This window comes from Clinocottus analis, unplaced genomic scaffold (genome assembly GCF_023055335.1).
Source record: "Clinocottus analis isolate CAN_PGR_092001 unplaced genomic scaffold, fCliAna1.0.p SCAF_19, whole genome shotgun sequence".
NCBI lineage: Eukaryota > Metazoa > Chordata > Actinopteri > Perciformes > Cottidae > Clinocottus > Clinocottus analis.
In genome coordinates, this window is record NW_027175920.1 from 555001 (window position 1) to 573991 (window position 18991).

The 18991-nt window shown below is 46.9% G+C and overlaps 4 protein-coding genes across 7 annotated transcripts in view; 2 read left to right on the top strand and 2 right to left on the bottom strand.

Moving 5' to 3' along the window:
- The window catches only part of skap1 (src kinase associated phosphoprotein 1), a 31791-nt gene extending 31578 nt beyond the window's left edge, over positions 1 to 213 (top strand). The window contains exon 13 of the mRNA XM_068583645.1: positions 1 to 213. This exon is cut by the window's left edge and continues 104 nt beyond it. The gene's annotated coding sequence lies outside the window, so the exon portion shown is untranslated.
- Positions 214 to 614: 401 nt separating this feature from the next.
- On the bottom strand, positions 615 to 6677 carry snx11 (sorting nexin 11). The gene is made up of 7 exons (XM_068582520.1): positions 6541 to 6677; positions 5791 to 5830; positions 5447 to 5533; positions 4228 to 4328; positions 4026 to 4121; positions 3698 to 3922; positions 615 to 3392 (listed from the first exon to the last, which is right to left on the bottom strand). The coding sequence occupies exons 2-7, from the start codon at positions 5812 to 5814 to the stop codon at positions 1877 to 1879; spliced, it is 2049 nt and encodes a 682-aa protein (XP_068438621.1). The 5' UTR covers positions 5815 to 5830; positions 6541 to 6677; the 3' UTR covers positions 615 to 1876.
- Positions 6678 to 7699: 1022 nt separating this feature from the next.
- cbx1b (chromobox homolog 1b (HP1 beta homolog Drosophila)) lies at positions 7700 to 10598 on the top strand. Of its 3 annotated transcripts, none has more exons than XM_068582522.1 (6): positions 7700 to 7871; positions 8786 to 8869; positions 9033 to 9195; positions 9298 to 9451; positions 9777 to 9871; positions 9952 to 10598. In XM_068582522.1, exons 2-6 carry the CDS (start codon positions 8818 to 8820, stop codon positions 10091 to 10093), a joined length of 606 nt encoding a protein of 201 aa, XP_068438623.1. In that variant the 5' UTR covers positions 7700 to 7871; positions 8786 to 8817; the 3' UTR covers positions 10094 to 10598. The 3 variants fall into 3 exon arrangements, with proteins under 3 accessions (XP_068438623.1, XP_068438622.1, XP_068438624.1); XM_068582521.1 differs by having other exon boundaries at positions 7701 to 7882; XM_068582523.1 differs by lacking the exon at positions 8786 to 8869 and having other exon boundaries at positions 7701 to 7882.
- Positions 10599 to 10791: 193 nt separating this feature from the next.
- nfe2l1b (nfe2 like bZIP transcription factor 1b) lies at positions 10792 to 18711 on the bottom strand. 2 transcript variants are annotated; one of them, XM_068582518.1, is made up of 6 exons: positions 18522 to 18711; positions 16771 to 17584; positions 15685 to 15909; positions 14726 to 14815; positions 14485 to 14628; positions 10792 to 14316 (listed from the first exon to the last, which is right to left on the bottom strand). In XM_068582518.1, the coding sequence occupies exons 2-6, from the start codon at positions 17326 to 17328 to the stop codon at positions 12919 to 12921; spliced, it is 2415 nt and encodes an 804-aa protein (XP_068438619.1). In that variant the 5' UTR covers positions 17329 to 17584; positions 18522 to 18711; the 3' UTR covers positions 10792 to 12918. The 2 variants fall into 2 exon arrangements, with proteins under 2 accessions (XP_068438619.1, XP_068438620.1); XM_068582519.1 differs by lacking the exon at positions 18522 to 18711 and adding an exon at positions 17842 to 18148.
- Positions 18712 to 18991: the final 280 nt, after the last annotated feature.

Genomic DNA, 18991 nt, shown 5'->3' on the forward strand with positions numbered 1-18991 from the left:
AAAAGACTCTCGAATGTGAGGATTTTCTTCTATTATGTTTTGTGTTATTATAAATTGAACGTATTTGTGTTTTTCTGAGTGGTTTGACAAAAAAAAGAATTTAAAGATGTTATTTCTGGTTAAATTGTGAGAATATTTGTATTTTTCACAGACTAAACAACTAACTGATTCATTATAATCATTAAAATATATATTATTAAACGAATAAATCATAGTTAGTTGCAGCTCTAGTGCAATTTTGTTCATTATTACAGACTAATGCATTTATCAATTCACTGGTTAAAATGAGAAATATGTAGATTTTTGGACATTTTTTTCTCATTTCATTAATGTGATAAAATAACAGCACATGTACATTATGTTGAGTATTTTTAAACTACATTGAAAGGAGTTTTTTACACTGAAATATCAAAAGATTCAACAGTCTTTTAGACTGCGTGTGAGTTTTTTACTACCATGAGTTCCATCCTCGGCCACCAGGCGGCAGCGTTGCTCCAGTTTCTCAAATTAAAACCAGCAGACGAGCTCGTGAAGAGGTGAAATAAACAATCACATGCAACACGGTGAAGAAGAAAATCTATTTATTTGAAATAAAATAATATTTACATGGACACACACGCAGGTTGTTGCAGCTCCATGATATAAAATAGAGGAAACATCCTAAAAAAACTTTAAAAAAAGAAAATTTGCAAAATAACAACAAATCTGTGCCGTGTAGAAAGGAAGCAAAACCCAGTATTTTATATCCACCCAGTGACGCGTGATGAGGATCCTTCATGTGCAAACCAGTGAAACCAGCTCCCTTTATGCAACAGTAGTGTCGAGAGTTAAGGCAGTGTTCTTAAAAACATAATTCACCTAGTTTGTATTTTGAAAGAGAGGTTTTTATGAAGTACTTTTGTTATAAAAAGTTATTTATGATCCTGTTAATTAGTCAATGTCATGATGTTGGCTTAAGAGAACACAAACAGCTTCAGTAAAAAGATGTAGATATTCTAAATATAGTGACTGTGAATAAGTACCTCATTTAAAACAACTCCTGTAAACCAACTACTGTTAGAAAAGAGGCAGAATTACACACAATGAACTGAACAGCTTGAGAGGAAACGACATGTAAAGAAGTGACCTTAAAGAAAAGAATCCAGTAAAAGAGCAAAAAATAACATTATTATTATTTTATCAAGAGCACAAGACTGAAAAGGTGTCGGTGTATATTGCACAGGGTTCAGGTTATTACTCTGATCTTTCCTTTGAATTACAAATTTAAATAACATAACCAAATAATTTTTTATTCCTAAATATCAAGTTAATGCTGATGCCTATAAAACAATTAGTTTCTCCATCCAAAAATGATCTTGAACCGGTTGTAAATGAAAGGAATTAGTGTTCAGATGTGATTATTTCTCCTGCAGTCTGTAATCAAAGTCTAAGGAATATTTTTCTGACTGTTCCTCGACTGAAAATAGACACCAAGTCCACTTGATTTGTCTCCTTCAGACTCCTGAGGAACAGGAACAGCCACCAAAAGCCCTTTAAAGCCCCAACTGAGTGTCAAAATAGACTTCAAAGCAAAGAAATGGGGCTCTGTCCTTTAATTCAAGTGTATATTTCGCTCAAGATGTTCCCTTCAACATGACTAGATTTCACATTAAACAAATTTAAATCACATTATATTTTAACACAATAAAACCTTTACATCTTTATGGATTAAAAGCAAAACAAAAAGCTGCTCTTTGTGAACGAGAGCGCCCTCTGCTGGTCAAAACAGCGCCGACGTTTTAGTTTACCTGAGTGTTAACGTAGAGATGCAGTTTAAAATGTCACGTACACTGTTTTAAAAACCTACAACTCCCACAATGCATTTCTGTGGAGCCGCTCAGCGGTCTGAACTCGTCTCCTCCGAGGACTCGTCCTCCCGCTCCGCGTGTGGACCGGCAGCGCCGCTCTCTATGACGCTGAAGTCGCTGCTCTCCGTTAAGTCTCCACCCGTCACGGTCGAGTTCAGCTCCAGAGATTCACCGGAGGCGCCGGTCGTGTCCTTCAGGTCCACGTCGACCACGTCGACCACATCGTCTTCTTTTTCCACACGGCGTCCGTTCATGTGCGGGTCCAAAATGTTTCTGCCGGAGGACTCGACTGGCGACCAGAGATCGGCCTCCTTCGCGTCGCCGCTGGCGGACTGGATCGAGTCCTTGGACTCGTGTATTGAGTCCTGGTTAGACTTATGGAAAGACTCGTGGTTCGAGTCCTGGATTGAGTCCTGGGACTCATGTATTGAGTCCTGGATCGAGTCCTGGATCGAGTCCTGGATCGAGTCCTGGATCGAATCCTGCATCGAATCCTGCATCGAATCCTGCATCGAATCCTGTATCGAATCCTGTATCGAGTCCTGCATCGAATCCTGCATCGAATCCTGGTTTGACTCGTGGATTGAGTCCTGGGTTGAGTCCTGGGTCGAGTCCTGGGACTCGTGAATCGAGTCCTTGATAAACTCGTATATTGAGTCCTGGTCAGGCTGGTGGATCGAGTCCTGGTTTGACTCCTGAATCGAGTCCTGGTTCGACTCGTGGATCGAGTCTTGGATCGACTCGTCTATCGAGTCTTGGATCGCGTCCTCGGCGGCGTCGCTGATGCTTTCGTCGTCGCTGACCTTGACGATGCTCTCACTGGAGGACGAGCGTCCGTCGGCGTCGCCGTCCCCTCGGTCCATTTGTTGAACGAGGTCGCCGCCGCCGCCTTCCTCCTCCGGGACGCCGAGCACATCGCGAGTCTCTTCCTGGATTTGAAGCGGCGTCTCCTCTTCGCTCTCGCTTTGTCCGCCCGGGTCCTTGAACTCCTCCTGACGGACTTCACAGTGAGTTTCTAGAACCTTCAGCTCGGAGCGGACGCCGTCCAGGACTTCCTCCTGAGGTCTGGCGTCGCTTTCGGTTGCCCGTTCCTCAAAGTCACGGTCCGTCTTTGCCTCTCCAGAACCTTCCGGTTGATCCTCCTCCTTCTCCTTCTTCTCCTCCTCCTCCTCCTCTGGATGAGGACCCGTCGTTTCTTCCTCCTCTCTCACCGGACGCTCCTCCTCGAACAGGCCGGCCCCCATGGGCGAGTGCACCTCCACCGGGGTCTGGATCCGCGTCCGGCAGCTCCTCTGCTGCGTCGGTTCCGCGAGGCCGAGGCCCTCGAGGGCGTCCCGGCCGTCCCCCAGGAAGAAAATGGCCTCCGCCGGGCCGCGGTCCTCAACCACGGCCTGCAGGTGGTTGTTCTTCTGGACGACCCGCACCGAGGGGTTCTGCTCGACCGCGTCTTCGTCGCAGATCTCCGTCAAACCTTCCGGAGGGTCGGAGACATCGCGGGACAAACGCTCGGGGTTGAAGATGTCTTGAGGTTGATGAGGAGCCGGGCTGCGGAGCCGCAAAGAGAAACACGGTTACTTTAACTTGTTTAGAACAATAGTAGGACAATTTAGGAAATATGCTCCATGCTCGTCAGAGTCAGATAAAAACCTAGACACCATCCGTATGTATCTAAGCTTAGCTTAGCACAAAGACTGGAAACAAGGGGAAATAGCTAGCTGGCGCTAACGTTACTTATCTATATGAAGCAATATTTTCTTTAGCGACGTTCGACCTTACATATACAGATGGGACGAGGCGAAGGAAACGGGTTATTCACGCACCATCGGGTCAGGGGTTTAATTTCCTCGTACCTCTCCATGGACTCGTAAGAAACGGTCAAACTGGGCTCCTTGACGGAGTCCTCCTCCTGGGCCTGAGCGTAGCCCCGGTTGGACGAGGCGTAGGTGAGGATGGCGTCCGTCACCGAGTACGGCGTGTGACCCTGCACGCAGTCCAGGATGTGACCGACCGGCAGCTGGGTCTGCAGGAAGAGGTGCAGCTGGCTGTCCGACAGGCACACCGTCATGTTCACCACGCTGCCGGGGACAAAGGGATCCGTCATCAAGGTGGCTTTCTCTACAGAACTTACCATTCAGTACAGCAGATTACACATTTATCATCATAAGAACCAGCACTGACTTGTCCAAGAAGACCTGAAGTCCTTTCCTCCTCCTCTCCAGGAAGTCCTCGTTGCTGAGGAAGAAGAAGTACTTTCCCGGAAGTTCAGGGACCGGCCTGCAGGGATGACAACAGGTTTGTAGACGTTTGCGTCAATAAGTGTGACACTGAAGGGACACACACATGACGGGACGAGCTGCGTTCGCTCTCCACGACAACTTACACCAAACCAGCGTTCTTCTGCAGCTTCTTCTTGAGCCAGGCGAACTCGCTGTAGCGCCGACGCACGCAGGACGTCTTGGCTGTGAAGGCTTTGCTGTTGGTCTGGAAAGTAAAAAGACGTATTTATTTGTTTACTATGAACACACACACACACACACACAGTCCTGCTACCACAAATACTCACTAGAGCCCTAAACGTCGATTAATCCGCCACTGAAAATAGTCCCCGAAAAATGCTCTATGTCCTCTTGTTTTAAGGGAATAGCACTTAAAATGAATTACTTTTTTAAAAAAAAGAAAACTCTGTCACATGTCACTCAATTATTCAACAGAAAATAGAGAGTTGGTAAAACAACAAGTTGAGCTCTCGGGCTGTGGGAAAAAATGTTAAAGACAAAATATTAAGAAAATAATCTATATAAACTAATAATTAATGTACTTGTTGGATGCACACTTCCTTATTGTTATGACCGAGAAGAAGACGTTGAGAAACGTTTATCTGTATTTATTTCAGATGTTCTAAAATATTCTCAACATAACTTTTCCGAGTGCTTAGATTGTAAATGTAAAACAGATTGAGACGTTAAACGTTCAGGTTTGCAGTTTCTGGACAAAAGTCTTTTTTTCGAGAAGTTACACCGTGAAGAGCGAGAGCGCGTCGACGATGACAACCAGAATGATGCGAGGTCACGTGATCTCAGCCGAATTTCATGAGTCAACACTCTCGCCACATCCGTCTCGGCCGGCAGCCGCGCTGCTGCTGACGCGGCGTTCTGCACTCAACACCGCGTCGCTCAGACAACAACATCCACTCCTGTCCAAACACAACGTGAGGAATCCGTGCGGCTGCCAAGAAAATAAACGAAGCGAGGTTCAAATGAACCCAGAAACTCTCTCCAAGTGACATCCCGTTGTGCAAGTGTATTGTTTCCCTTTGCTACTCAAAGTTAATCTGTTTTTTAAATCGCATTCTACACAAACCTCATGTGAAATGAATAAAATGCAAACTACTTTTTTCCAGCTTTCTGAGCCCGATGCGTCGTCTTATTGTCTTTCTTTTTATACGACCGACCATCCAGAACTTAAAAATAGTCAAATTTGCAATTAAATAAAAGCCACACCATGTTGGACGAGTGTGCTTGATTTCAGTAGCTCACGTTGGAAATGACCTGATGTGTTTTAATGATTTACCTTTATGTAAATAAAGGGTTCATACTCACATGGAGGAATATTTTATAATCCACATAGGAATTCCACGAGCCTTCGTTCTGCATGCGGGGGTCTTGAACCCGCACTGCCACAAACTCCTGAAGCACAGAAACACAAGTTTAAATAAAAACTGTGTGTGTGTTGCAGCATTGTGGTTAAACCAAGAGATCATAGATTAGAGTTTACACAAGACTTTTGTGTTGTAAAGCCTTTGAGGATCTCTTTGAAGTGGTGATAGATCAATCGAGGCATTGTTCTTTATTAAGAAGAAGAAGTTCTAATGATTCCCCAAAAGGAGAACTCACATCAGCTATTAATACTTCACTGTAGAGAGAAAAAGTGTGAGGTTACTTACATCTTCTTCTTGGTTGCTGTTCATCCTACCGAGCGCTGCACTGCAAAGAGAGGAGGAATCAATAAAGAAAAAAAAGAGAATTCTTCTCTAGTTTGGTCATGAGCGGATGACTCATCCTCCAAAAGAGGAGCTGCACACCGAAAAAAAATCCAGCGAGTCATTCCAGCAGGCGTTTCTCTTTCACGAGTGAAAGAGCTTTTAAAGCAGTGTGGCCTCTTCGGCACGCAAAACAAACAATTCTGTTCATCCTGAAGGGATCTGCTGACTGGTTTTGGCTCACCGGCACAGTACAACATGTACGGACCCTTTAGAGCCGAGCCCACGAATACAGATATAGAGAACAGACTGCTATAGAATATAGACATATATGTATCAGTAAGTTTCATATTAGTGAAACAGTGAAACCGATAAGTGTAGAGACAGTGAAAACAAATATATAAAAACAAGAATGTATAATAAAGAGGAAAAAGTTGCCTCTAAACTGACTACAAACACGCACCGAGAGGATGTGTGAAGTAAATGTTTAATCAATTATCTAAACTATAAATTGATTTACACAAAGCTGATGATCAGTAACAGACTAACTTCCAACCGCTGCTATTAAAACATTATTTTTGACCACATCAAAACAAAGTATTCAAGCCTAAATGTTTGATAACATAGTGTTTTAAATCATTAATACGCCCAACTAATTCACGTGTATCTTCATGACCTTTGAACTTTACTGCCTGAATGACGACAACTACTTACTTTCATGAGACGTATGTCGGCCGACGGGTTGCTCTCCGGTATCGTGGTGTCGACGTTTCTCCTTTTATTTACGCATAAAAACACTCAGAGGAAGCGGCTCGTTTCCCCACAAACAGTTCCTGTCTCCATTTCGCAAGTCACAAGCTTCTGATACGTCACACGCGTCTGCTTCCGGTGTGCGCGCGGTACGGTAAAGTGTGGAATGGGCCCGGAATGACAACACGAGCTCGCTCCGCTCTGTGATTGGTTGGGTCTACGGTCTTTACGGTAACGTCACGATCTACCCGCTTCTGATTGGTTGGATGTCCAGACTGGTGTTTCGGTGGAGTATGTTGTTGCTTGTAATGCGCAACCTCGCCACTAGATGTCAGTAAATCTCACTCTTTCTGCATCGAGGGACTTTTAACCTGGAATATGTCAACAAGGCAGGTAACGCGACCTGTTGCCCTCCTGCTTGTTACTTTAACTGTATTTTAATGTATTTTGCCGTTTATTATTGACAATTTATGAATGTGCAAATGTAAAACATGTAAAACATTATAAAAAGCTCTCTAGCTGTTATATATATATATACTTACTAATCCACAAACATGTGCAAATATTACTTAAAAAACACAAAATGTATGTATTTAAATGTATGTATGTATATATATGTATATATATATATATATATATATATATATATATATATATATATATATATACATATATATATATATATATATATATATATATATATATGTGTGTGTGTGTGTGTGTGTGTGTGTGTGTGTGTGTGTGTGTGTGTGAGTAACGTGACAATTAAATTAGAATAGATATCAGGATTTTCATGTATTTTCAGGGATTCATATTTATCCACTATTTATCTACTGTATCAACTGTTTATCTACTGTATCAACTATTTATCTACTATTACAGTATCCATGTGCTTCCACCACTCGATGACTCCTTTTTTTTCTCCATCTTTCTCTCCCTCTTTCTTTCCCTCTCTCTCTCTCTCTCTCTCTCTCTCTCTCTCTCTCTCTCTCTCTCTCTCTCTCTCTCTCCCCACCTCTCACTCTCCCCCCCCCCCCCCTCTCTCTCACCTCACGCGCACGCAACATACCCTCCTCTGGCTGCGCCGGTGAGTGCGCGCGCTTTTAGCATCTGTGGCCAGCGCACGAGCCTCCTTTTCCTTCTGACGTCACAGCGGCCGGAGGGCGGAAGCGACGCGTTCAAGCTGCCGGCTCTGTGTTTTATTTATTTAATACCTTCATATTATTACGAGGCGAAGACCGTCGTGTTGTTGTCATATCGGTTCCGGGTGGAAGTCTAAATAAAATAAACACATCGTAAGTCACCGGTGAGTTTAATTTGGATTATTATTATTTTTTACTCCCCTTCGTTCAACGTGTTGTCGTAATGTCGATTGTGCGCGAGCCGACCGTTAGCCAGCCAGGCAATGTGCACGTCTTCAACGAGCTATCCGTTGAAAACCTTATCGACACCTCAGAGTCTCCTACACGAAGTTGCACAAAAGCAACATGGAGGAGACGCCGAGCCGCGAGCTGCGAGGCTTTTGTCTGCTGGATAACGTCACATGAACCGTCGTGCACATGAACATCGTCTGTTATAAAGCGCGTGGGAGTTACGTGCTTTATTGTGACGTCACGTTGAGCCCAGCCGCCGACAGGTGTTGTGCAACTCATGCACTTGTAGGCTCGGTCACGGTGCTGTATTAATATCGTTATTATTATCATTATTATTATTGCATGAGTTATTGCATGAGGGAAGCAGTGCATACGGAGGTTGGACCCTCTGCTATGTTCTTGCTAAAGGTGGAATGTAACAGTACATTTACTCTAAGTACTAATGTAACACGTACTTTAGTACTTTGTCTTTATATGTTCATGCTTTCTTTTCTTTTCCTCCATTACATCAGACACTTTAAGTTACTTCATAGATCAAGTTGTTTGGGTAGTTTTGGTTTGACGTTTTAAAAAACACATTTTTACATAAATAACAGCACTTCCTGATTACATTTGCATACTTTTACTCGACAATGTCAAAGCTCAAGAAAACGATTTTATTGTATTAGTTATTTAACTAGTAAATAATTGGAATACACTGGCAATTTAAGGCAATGGAGATGATGCAATTAACATCCACAGCTGGTCTAGGATCGACATGCTTCTCTGTGAATCTCCCGTGTTGTTTTCTCCTCTCTACCGTAACGGTTCCTCACCTCCATCTTGGCGTTGAGCAGGAACCGGCTGGTTCTCAGGTCTTTCCCCCCCGATGAGCATGAGCCTGAATGCAGAGCCCCGCGATGCCGCCGCTGTGCCCGAAGGTTCCAACGCATCCTTATCTTCCAACATTCACACGTCTCCCCTTTCACTTTGCCCTCGTGTCTCTAATCTGCACTTCACCACCACCACCACGTCTCAACACCTCACACGAGGTTGTGTTGCCTCCAGCGTCGGTGACGAGCTGCTTGTGTTGTGTTCCATCAGAGGCGGAGAGCAAAATGACCGCGGTCGAGAAGAAGGACAAGAAGCCGGACGAGGTGGTGGAGGAGGAAGAGGAGGAGGAAGAATACGTGGTGGAGAGGGTTCTGAACCGGCGGGTGGTGAAAGGGAGAGTGGATTATCTCCTCAAGTGGAAAGGCTTCTCTGAGTGAGCGTCTCCTCTCATCAGCACCAGATTCACACGGCCCTCTAAAGGTACCGGCACAAGTCATCCATTACATTACTTATGTGTGTGTGTGTGTGTCTGCAGGGAAGACAACACGTGGGAGCCGGCCGACAATCTGGACTGTCCAGATTTGATCGCAGAGTTCCTGCAGTCCCAGAAGACGGCACACGACGGAAAGAGGAAGGCGACCGGAGACGCGGAAGGAGACGAGAGCAAGACGAAGAAGAAGAAAGACGACGTGAGCACACACACACACACACACACATATACATTATGCAAAGACATTAAACCAGGTCAGAAGGGTGAAACACGCCCCGGTAAGTCTGTTAGAGTTGCCGGGCGGCAGATGTTTCCCACATTAAAGGTAATGTGTGTTTATTGTGTTTATTCGTGTCAAGTCACAATAAACCGACCAAAAGAGAAGCTGAAACATCAAAATGGCTCGCTAAATAAATAGATGAAGATAAAGCCGGACAGAAAGAAAGATGCGCTTTGTGCGCTGCCACGTTGTCGTGTGTTTCATCAGAAGTTGTGTCTTGTCGTTGTCGTCGTCTGACCCGCAGACAGAGAAGCTGCGGGGCTTCGCTCGAGGGCTCGATCCCGAGAGGATCATCGGCGCCACGGACTCCACCGGAGAACTCATGTTCCTCATGAAATGGTCCGTATGCCCGTTTCCAAACTCTTCTTAAATATCTGTCTGGGTTTTTAAATGTTGTTTGTTGTTGTTGTTTTCTGCAGGAAGAACTCAGACGAAGCCGACCTGGTGCCGGCGAAGGAGGCCAACGGGAAGTGTCCGCAGGTGGTCATCGCTTTCTACGAAGAGAGACTCACTTGGCACTCGTACCCCACGGAAGACGAGAAGAAAGACGAGAAGATCTGAACGCGGGAAGAGGAGGAGAGGAAAGAAGCGGGTCGAAAGAACTTCATCATGCCTTTTTTTTTCCCCCGGAGTCGACGAGCGCGACGCCGTTTGGACTCGTTCGTCTTCGGCGTCGTTTTCGGTTTCCTCTTTTATCTGGATGTACTCCAAACTGTAAATACGCTTCAGCTCAACTGGAACCGCAGCGTTCATCCTCAGCGTCGGCTCCAGTCTCAAGTTTCTCACGGCGTTTCGGGTCCAGAGATCCTTCGCCGCCGTCGTCGTCGTCGTCTTGCTGTGACATCATCATGAAGTTTTTAGTTCATCAGAGTGCCTTTAAAAAAATTAAAAAAAGATCAAACTCTGTGGTTCATCGGTGCTCTTGAGGTCAGAACTGTGTCCATCTGGCTGTTTGGTGTGCGGTGACGAAACCCTTTCACGGTGATTCAGTTCCTCTTTGTGCTGGTTTTCCTTTGTCACGTCTCGCTTGTTGTTTTTTTTGGAGAATAAACCACTTGTTTTGTTACTCTGCTCTCCGTTTATCCTGTTTTCACTGAATGCATCAGGTGACATCATCAAACAAACAATCAAATGTACTAAAAGAAGAAAAAAAGCCATGAATTAAAAGCTAAAGTTTAGTATTTCTTTGGTATTTAAGAGCACAGATGTAAGTAAAGCATCAGCTAAATGTGACAACCACAACACAAAGAGTCACGGGCGAAAATAAAAACACTTTTATTAATCAATAAAAACAATTCTTGATTGCCGGCAAATATCTCAAAAACAAAAGAGGGGAAACTACATCCAAGAACTGAAAAGCAGAGGGTGAGACGTCGTGGAGACGTCGGACAAGAACGACACAAATCATGACAAACACAAACATGAAAATATTTACATGACGAGACGGACAATAAGAAAAGAAAAGTGCACTAAGTAGTCGCCGTACTAAATAGTCGGTGTCGCACTGGAGTCAATGTCAACCAGAGGTTCATGCCTGAATATCACATTTAATGAGGACATTTCTCCTTTCAAAAACAGTTTTTTTTGGACATCTTTAATGTTCTGCTCCGCTCTCGTAAATATTCTACCCTAACTGACCTAGCTGACCTATTTATATAGTGTTTTTTCTGTTTTTTTATTAATAATAAGAAGAAGAAGGGCTGATGTTACACATACTGACGGAGAACTTCATTCAGATAAGACAAGTTAATAGCACTTCTACTCCGAGAACGTCTTCCTCCGGTTCTCAAAAAACATTTAAAGTGACAAGATCATGGAGATCGTGAAATAAAAGGCATTTCAACTTAAAAGTGGCACCGTCCTCTCACGCATTCAAATAACTCGTATTTTTTTATATTGTTTTTTTAAATACACCTCATGGTGTAACAACTTGGCTCACTTTGTTAACACAAAAAAACAAACATCGTAATATTCAAGCCGACACTTCGGCTTTACAGCAGTTTTCAAAAAATAAAAAATGGCCTCAAGTGGCTTTCAGGGGGTTTTGGGAACGTTGGCAAATAAGTTAAATAAAAAAAAAAAAAATAACACAGAGACAACTGAGCCCGTTTTTTAAAATTAGTGCTTAAAACGCGGCGTCCAACAAAAGAAACGCTGTGATCCGCCTCGCAGCAGCTTCCTCCTCTCCGTGATATTACAGGCTCAGCGTGACGACTTTAAATTAAGTTAAATAACACAAACAGAGTGTGGACTTGCACGTGAAGCTGACCTATAACCTTTGCTTATACTACAGATTATGAACAGTTAATAAGAGCCTTTTTTTCCTTTTAACGCAGCTCCCGTAATTTAAACCTGCAGCGAAGGAACAGCGACAGAATGCAGACAGCCAAGCCTTTTAAGAGACAAATTACAGCGCTATGTATAATTTATAAGGACGTTGATACATTTTGCGATGCGGTGTGCCTCCACCCTCAGACATCCGTCTGCTCCTCTTGCATTGGCTTCACCTCCAGGCCTCGGTTTTTGTATTTTTTTTGTTGTTGTTGATAGCAGCCGCCAGCCCGGGAACTAACATCCTCGTCTCTAACATCCTCCCACGCGTCCGTCTCTCCGGGGCGCTCCAGACGCCGCCGAAAACTGGGGTTTGCGGCACGAGGAAACCGACAAGAATCACACACACACTCACACACACACAACCTTTGGTTAGTAAAGGTGTTAATGGCATCCTTCAAAACGACGGACTTCCCGTTAGCCTTTGGTAAACTCGACCCCTCACGACCGTGGACGCTTGTTCTCTCCGCAACTTAAAAGTGACCCCAAAAAACAAGCAACCTAAAGTCTCAGGGTGGGATGTGAGCGTCCTTTAAACCCGTCCAGTGCATAGGTTCTCCACCCGGCCTCCTCCACAAGTGTTCACTTTTCCTCGTTTTTCCACCCTGCAAATCTTCTCTCGTCCTCGGTGCAAAAAGGATCAAGAGCGCCACGTTTCTTCTCTCTCTCTCTCTCTCTAATAGCTCATTTCATGTCCTTTCCACGTCCCCTCGTCTCCTCGCTTGTCATCGTTTCCCCTCCCCCGCCCCGCGTCTAAATAATGAAATATCAGTACTCAAACGAGGAGCTACTTCCGCCTCGAAAGTTGTTTTCCGGGGAAGAAAAAAAAAAATGTCGGAACAGCAGAGAAAAAGGGGAGAAACGAATGCAGGAAGAGAAGTCAACAATGCCATTTTTCTACTCACCAGAATCTTCTTAAAGGAAAAAAGGACATCTCTCTCTCTCTCTCTCTCTCTCTCTCTCTCTCTCTCTCTTTCTCGCATCTGCAGATTTCTCGTTCATTTAGCAAAGTGATAGAATAAACAGCAGTTTTGCCCCACGCTTCCCGCCCGCCCTCACTTCTTTTTGTCCTTTTGTTTTTTCTCGGGCTTCCGGCTCTGCTCGGCGGCGCTAACGGCGCGCGGCATGACGAGCACGCCGCCGTCGGCGCTGTACTGGAGCGAGTACTCGCTGGCGGGGTAGGGCCGGCCCTCCTCGTCCCGCAGCTGGGCGAACACCTCCTGGTACAGGCTCTGCATCTTCTGCTTCATCTGCCGGATGGAGCGGATGAACTCCATCTTCTCCTTCAGCAGGCGGGTCTTGTCGCGCCGCAGGTCGTGGACGCCCTGCTCCAGGTTGATGATGGTGTCCAGCTTGCGCTTGCGGCAGTTCTGGGCCGCCATCTTGTTCTTGCCGCGCCGGCGGATGTCGCGGATGAGCGCCAGCTGGCCCTCGCTCAGGTGGTGCTTGGCCAGCAGCTCGTTGAACTCCTCCACCGGCAGGTTGATGATCTTCTCGTTGGCGAAGGGGATCTTCAGGGCGCGGGCGCGGCGCTCGTCGCGACTGGCGTGCTTGTCCAGCAGGTCCTGCGCCGGCTGGAGCTTGGAGTGTTTGTCGCGGACGTTCTTCTTCCCGGCGGCGACGGGCAGCTCGGGACGCTCGCCGAACGCGGAGGAGAGCGGCAGGTTGTACGTGTGGTTGTGGCCGACGCCGCCGCCGCCGAGCTGCGGGAGGCCGTGGAACCGGGACGGGTCCTGGTAGCTCATGCGGCACAGCTTGCTGTAGCCCGGCTGGTAGCCGCCCACGGCGCCTTCCTCGGCCTCCGCCGTCGCCACCTCCGAGTCGGTGCTGTACCCGACGGCGCCCTCCTCGGAGAACGTGGCGGACGTGGAGGACGAGGACGCCGCCGAGGAGCAGGACGTCTCGGAGCTGCTCGGGGACGCCGGGCTGCGGCTGGAGTCCAGCGACAGGCCCGAGTCGGAGTCCAGCTCGTCCTCCAACTGCGACGCCTGCGCCTGGCTGAAGCCCTCCTCCATGGCGAGGTCCAGCAGGCTGATCTCGTCCAGCATGGACTCCTCCAGCAGGTTGCTGAACGGGTCGGGCAGGACGGGCGCGGCCGTGACGTTGGTGCTGGAGCTGTTGGCGTGCGGCGGGAGGAAGATCCCCGTCAGGTTGGTGGCGCCGAACGTGGAGTTGATGTTGCTGGAGTTGCCGGAGGACGGATGGAGCGCGGCAGCGGCGGCGGCTCTCGGAGCGACGCCGGTCGGGTCCAGCTGGGGGTCGAACGCCCGGGGGAAGTCCTGGCTGCAGCCGGGGAGCGAGGCCTGGTGGAGGCTGACGTCACAGTTCACGGGCGTCGAGCCGGCCGAGAGGCCGAAGGTCGCCGCCGCCGCCGCGCTCGACTCGGGCGTCCCGCTCGTGCCGCTGTCGCTGCTGGAGTTGCTGTGCGGCGAAGAGATGTTCACTTCCATCGCCTTGGGACAGAAAGAAGCAGTTAGACACACAGAACTATTTGTTTCTCTTGATAAGTGAAGAAGCAGTTCTCTCCTCCAACAGTCCAAACAGAGACGGATATTTCCCCCAATCTGCAGAGGTGTTAAAATCCCTGATGAGGAAGCGGTGCAGCTGTAACGTCGACCTACTTGCAGCTCCATGATGGCCATGATGTCTTGCCACTGCTGCTCCAGGTCCAGCTGAGGCTCCGCTGCAGGAACAGGAAGGCCCTGAGACGTGGAGGGAACCTCCTCATTGGTCACGGTGTCTGGGGCGACAACCGGGGCTGGAAACTATTTAAATAAAACATGACAAAGACTTTGAAGCAACTTCACTGTACGAAAACTACGATACCAGTGGTGCATGTGGATTTTTTAAATTTTTTTTTACCTCAGATTCTTCTCCAAAAGGGAACGTGGCCTCCAACAGCCTCAAGCATTCTTGGAGAGACAAGGAAGTCTGTGAGCCGAGACCCGGCAGCTGAAGGACGACAACAAAAGAGACACTGTTGTGACTGAGGCCACGCCCCCTCGCCTACGTTCCCATCTTAAAAACACCACGCTTTAGAGTTCGGAAAAAACTCCAGGCACGTCCTCGTGCGGACGGTGAACTGGACACGTTTGGAAGTTCGCGACTTGATGGTCACATGACCCCCTTCCAGCGACTCACTTCAACATGGATGACAGATTTCTGCTTTGTTGTCGATACGAGCAGCTGTTGTGCATTTACGTTCTGCAATCTGCTTCCTGTTAACACGTGAAAGGTCACATGAAAGGTCACGTGACATGCGTTTTCCGTTTTTAACCTCTATGTGTGTGGGTGGAGCCTAATTGGCCCAATGTAGAGGACCACGATGGTGACAATGGAACGCTACAATGTGTTAGCATGCTACAATGTGTTAGCATGCTACAATGTGTATTATTATGTGTGATGATTAAACAATATTAAAAAAAGAACATTTGGGGTTTTCTTTGTAAAAACATCATGAATGCTCTGGATGAGCTGCAGGACGACTGAGCCAATAAGAAAGCGTCTCGTGTGTTGAGCCCAGAGGTAAATGAGATTCACCTCATAACAGCAACGACTTGCTTTCCCTCCATTGTCACACCGACCTCATTGACACAACGACACCAAACTCTCATAATCAAACTGAGGCCATTTCAAAAGACGAGCATCATTTTTCAACACGCAACGTTTTCACGTCTCCAGATGAACACGACTCGTATTCAGCCGACACAATTATCGTTTTTTTAATCGCCACCGTGCAGCTCCCGGGTTTCTATGTTCTCTTTATGTGCCATTAAGGACGGCTAAGCGCAGGGACATGGAGATCCATGCAGGCTACGGACCTGCTCTGGGATGCTCTCCCCGGTCTCTCCGTCCACGGGCTGAGCGCCCTGCAGGTTCACGCCGTTCCTCCAGCTCTCTCGCTCCTCGTTCCCCTCTTTGCTCTCGCGTGGCTTTTGAGGCTTTTCCTCCTCGCTCTCCTTCTGCCGGTTGCTGTAGTTGAACACTTCTCTTCCCGCGCCGAGGTCCACGTCCTGCCTCCAGAGGATGTCTATCAAGTCAATGTCCTGCAAGAGAATACATAGCAACCATTGAAAAATGGCCCTGTGTAGAGAAAAGTTACTTTAATAACCAGGTATGCTGCAGGCATTCAATGTATTGAACTAATAGGTATAAATGAACACATGTGGGCTGTTTATGATGGGATTATTTACCTATTTATGATTATGAACAAGTACTTATATATTCCATCTCTTATACAAGCAGCTTGCCTCATGATTTCATAAGTGTGGTTAATTTTGGCAGATCACGTAACAGAAATGTAGTCAGATGATGCAACCGTGACGAAATGCTTTCACTTGGTGGTCATCATGTGATCAGATAGAAATCAGGTTTCACAAAATGTCTTTGTGTGACACATTGTGTGCCGGTTTACAGGAACCAAATGATACATTAAAAAGAGAACACTAAAAACAATAAATCATACACAAGACATTTCTTATTATTGTAAGAGAGTAAAGTGAGTTAGATGACTGTTTGCTGTGAACCATGAACGATATTGATGAAGCCATTTAAACTCAAGTGTATGTGTTTGATTGTTTTAGTAGTCAGCATTGACTGATTCAAGTTGTTTTATGGTATTTAAAGTGTACAAAATATTGGTATTGGCTTTTCTGAATATATAATTCACTTCTGCTAACGTCTGTAGCTTCTGATGCTACTTGAAAGATTAGTTTACAACTACATTTGGCCCCTTGCACATGTTCACATCCAAGCTAACACGCATTTCTAAACTGCTGCATTTACATGAAGCTAAAACGCACCATTTATTCCTATTTGCCGATTAGTTGCCGACCCGTTAGTTAGTTGTGTGTGTGTCTCCTCCTGTGCACAGCTGCTGCCTGTGAGGAAGAAACCAGCTGCAGTACCTCTTTGGTGAGGTCCTCGTTGGCGTCCCTGCCGCCCTGCTCCTGGTTCCCCTCCGGGGCCACGGCTCCCGGGCCGGTGTCCGCCGCGTTCAGGTCGTACGTGGATTCAGGAGCTCCGCCTCCTCCCCTCATGGCCGGGGTGGCGTCAGGGCCGTCAACGTCCTCTAGGCCGCCCCCATTGTCCAGGGTGATGCTGGGGCTGGACTGGCTGCCGGTGGACACCGCGGTCTCAGAGTCGCGGTGCACCAGCCAGGTGGTGAGCTCCGTACTGGGCACGGAGAGGCGATCCAGTTGGCGCACCTGGTTCAGCAGTCGCCGCGTGGTAAAGAACTGGTCCAGGTCCACACTCTTTGGATGGATGCCATAGCCGTCCAGGTTGTTGCGCAGGTTGTGAAACTGTGTCTGGGTGTAGGCCGAGCTGGGGCCCAGGATGATCTCTCTCAGTGGGGGCAGCTGGTTGCTGAGGTAGGTGTCAACATCCACCCGCACCCCAAGGAGACTCAGAAGGATGGTGAACTGAATCAGGCCCTCTGTGAAGTACTTTTTCAGGTAAAGCATTTCTTTACAAAAGGAACAAAAGTAAAAAATAAAAACAAAAAAACGGGTCCAACTAGCTCGGATCAATGCGTCTGGAAGACAGAGGCGGATGCATGAGCTTAAAATAAAAGGGTGGTTAAAGAAGGGGGAGGGGGGTCTTCAACAGGATGCCGTGTGTTCAAAAAGACACGTAGGATCCACGCTGGGGTTTCCGCTCTGAGAGAGTCCAGTTTGTGTGCAACGCTTTGCTCTTCATCAGGTTCTCATCCTCCCATTCCTGAGTGAGAGCAAAAGTGAGAAATGACATTTTATTCCTCTGCATGTCCTAACACTACACCTACTCACATGTGCATTATTAAACCTCACGATAAAGACACACGAAACAAAAACAAACAAACAAAACAAACCAAACAAAAATGCAGGACTTGCTAGCCTGCTGCAACCTCTCCATCCTCCCAAAGTACAGGGATGCCTTTGTGAGGAAATAATCATAATAATAATAGTAATAATAGTAATACAACAATCTCAGCAGACCAGAGATGGAGAACACAGCTGTTGTCGGAGTCACCCCACCCTTCACAGGACAACTTCTTCTCGTGGGTGCTCGCTGAAGGTGAAGCCCGGCTAGCAGCATCGGTTAGACAGGGACCCTCCCTCCGTCCTTACGACGTCACCTCGCTCCGTGCGTTTCTCGCGACTACACACACGTTATAACCGCCTCGTGACGCAGACGTTATAACGCGTTGCCACGTTGGCTCAGGGCGTCTCTCTTTACCCTCCTTTAGAAAGAGAAAGTGACAGGTAGCTCTCCTCCCGCTGTATTTTGGCTAGCGTCAAACAATCTCCCTAGCAACAAGTGGCGAAAAGGGTGACGGACGGCTCGCCGGGCCATTCGCCGGCCTCGAGCGCGGTGACGACACATGACTCCAGCGGAACCGCGGCCAATGGAAACGACGCGTGGGCGGGGCTTAGCCCGAGAGCCGCGTTCCTATTGGAGCTATTGGCCTTGTGAGCTAGTTCACCTGCTAGCCAGCTTTAAGCGTTCAAGTACTTTTAAAAGTAACTTGTGTATTTGTACAAAACGCGCTCCCGCATCCAGTCACTCGCACGTAAACACTACTTATTTATCCGCGTGTCTGCCAACGCCGCAAATCAATGCAACCCGCGTATCGGCGTGCGCATTATTACAGGAGTTAATTTATTTTAACACTCACGCATGATTTGGGAGCCGTGTGTCTTCTAAAGCCCCACTACCACCCGGGAACAGTCGTCTCGTCCTGTCCGGTGAAAGGCTGCCCAGTGGTGTGCTCCGGATGTAGGGTTCTCCAGCCTTTCCCCGTTGAATGGCCCACCATGACTTGCAGAATGTGTAGCTGGCCCGGCTAGCTTAGCATTGAGCGCCGCTTGACACCAAAACACGCTTTCGCACAGAGCATGCGCAGAACATTCTAGTAGCAAGCTTTCATCACCCCGACCCCCCCCCTCCCTCCCGCTGCTGCTGATAATAATAATAATAATAATAATAATAATAATAATAATAATAATAATAATAATAATAATAATAACAACACACGCTTGTCTTTTTTTTTTTTAAAGATCTTTATTGGCAAAAAACGTCGTCTACATTTTATTAAAAATACATTTTACAAATATTTTATAACTAATACTCTTGAGTACCAAAAGT

Bases quoted from the DNA above. Each gene is read 5' to 3' on its own strand.
- snx11 (XM_068582520.1), bottom strand. From the start codon at position 5,814: ATGAACAGCAACCAAGAAGAAGAT. The intron at 4,329-5,446 runs GTGAGTATGAAC...TTTACTTTCCAG, and splicing joins ATTATAAAATATTCCTCCAT to ACCAACAGCAAAGCCTTCAC. The intron at 3,393-3,697 runs GTACGAGGAAAT...GCGGCTCCGCAG, and splicing joins TCTTACGAGTCCATGGAGAG to CCCGGCTCCTCATCAACCTC.
- cbx1b (XM_068582522.1), top strand. From the start codon at position 8,818: ATGAGCATGAGCCTGAATGCAGAGCCCCGCGATGCCGCCGCTGTGCCC. The intron at 8,870-9,032 runs GTTCCAACGCAT...GTGTTCCATCAG, and splicing joins TGCCGCCGCTGTGCCCGAAG to AGGCGGAGAGCAAAATGACC. The intron at 9,872-9,951 runs GTCCGTATGCCC...TGTTTTCTGCAG, and splicing joins CTCATGTTCCTCATGAAATG to GAAGAACTCAGACGAAGCCG.
- nfe2l1b (XM_068582518.1), bottom strand. From the start codon at position 17,328: ATGCTTTACCTGAAAAAGTACTTCACAGAGGGCCTGATTCAGTTCACC. The intron at 15,910-16,770 runs GTACTGCAGCTG...ATTCTCTTGCAG, and splicing joins ACGAGGACCTCACCAAAGAG to GACATTGACTTGATAGACAT. The intron at 14,816-15,684 runs GTCCGTAGCCTG...GTCGTCCTTCAG, and splicing joins GGGAGAGCATCCCAGAGCAG to CTGCCGGGTCTCGGCTCACA.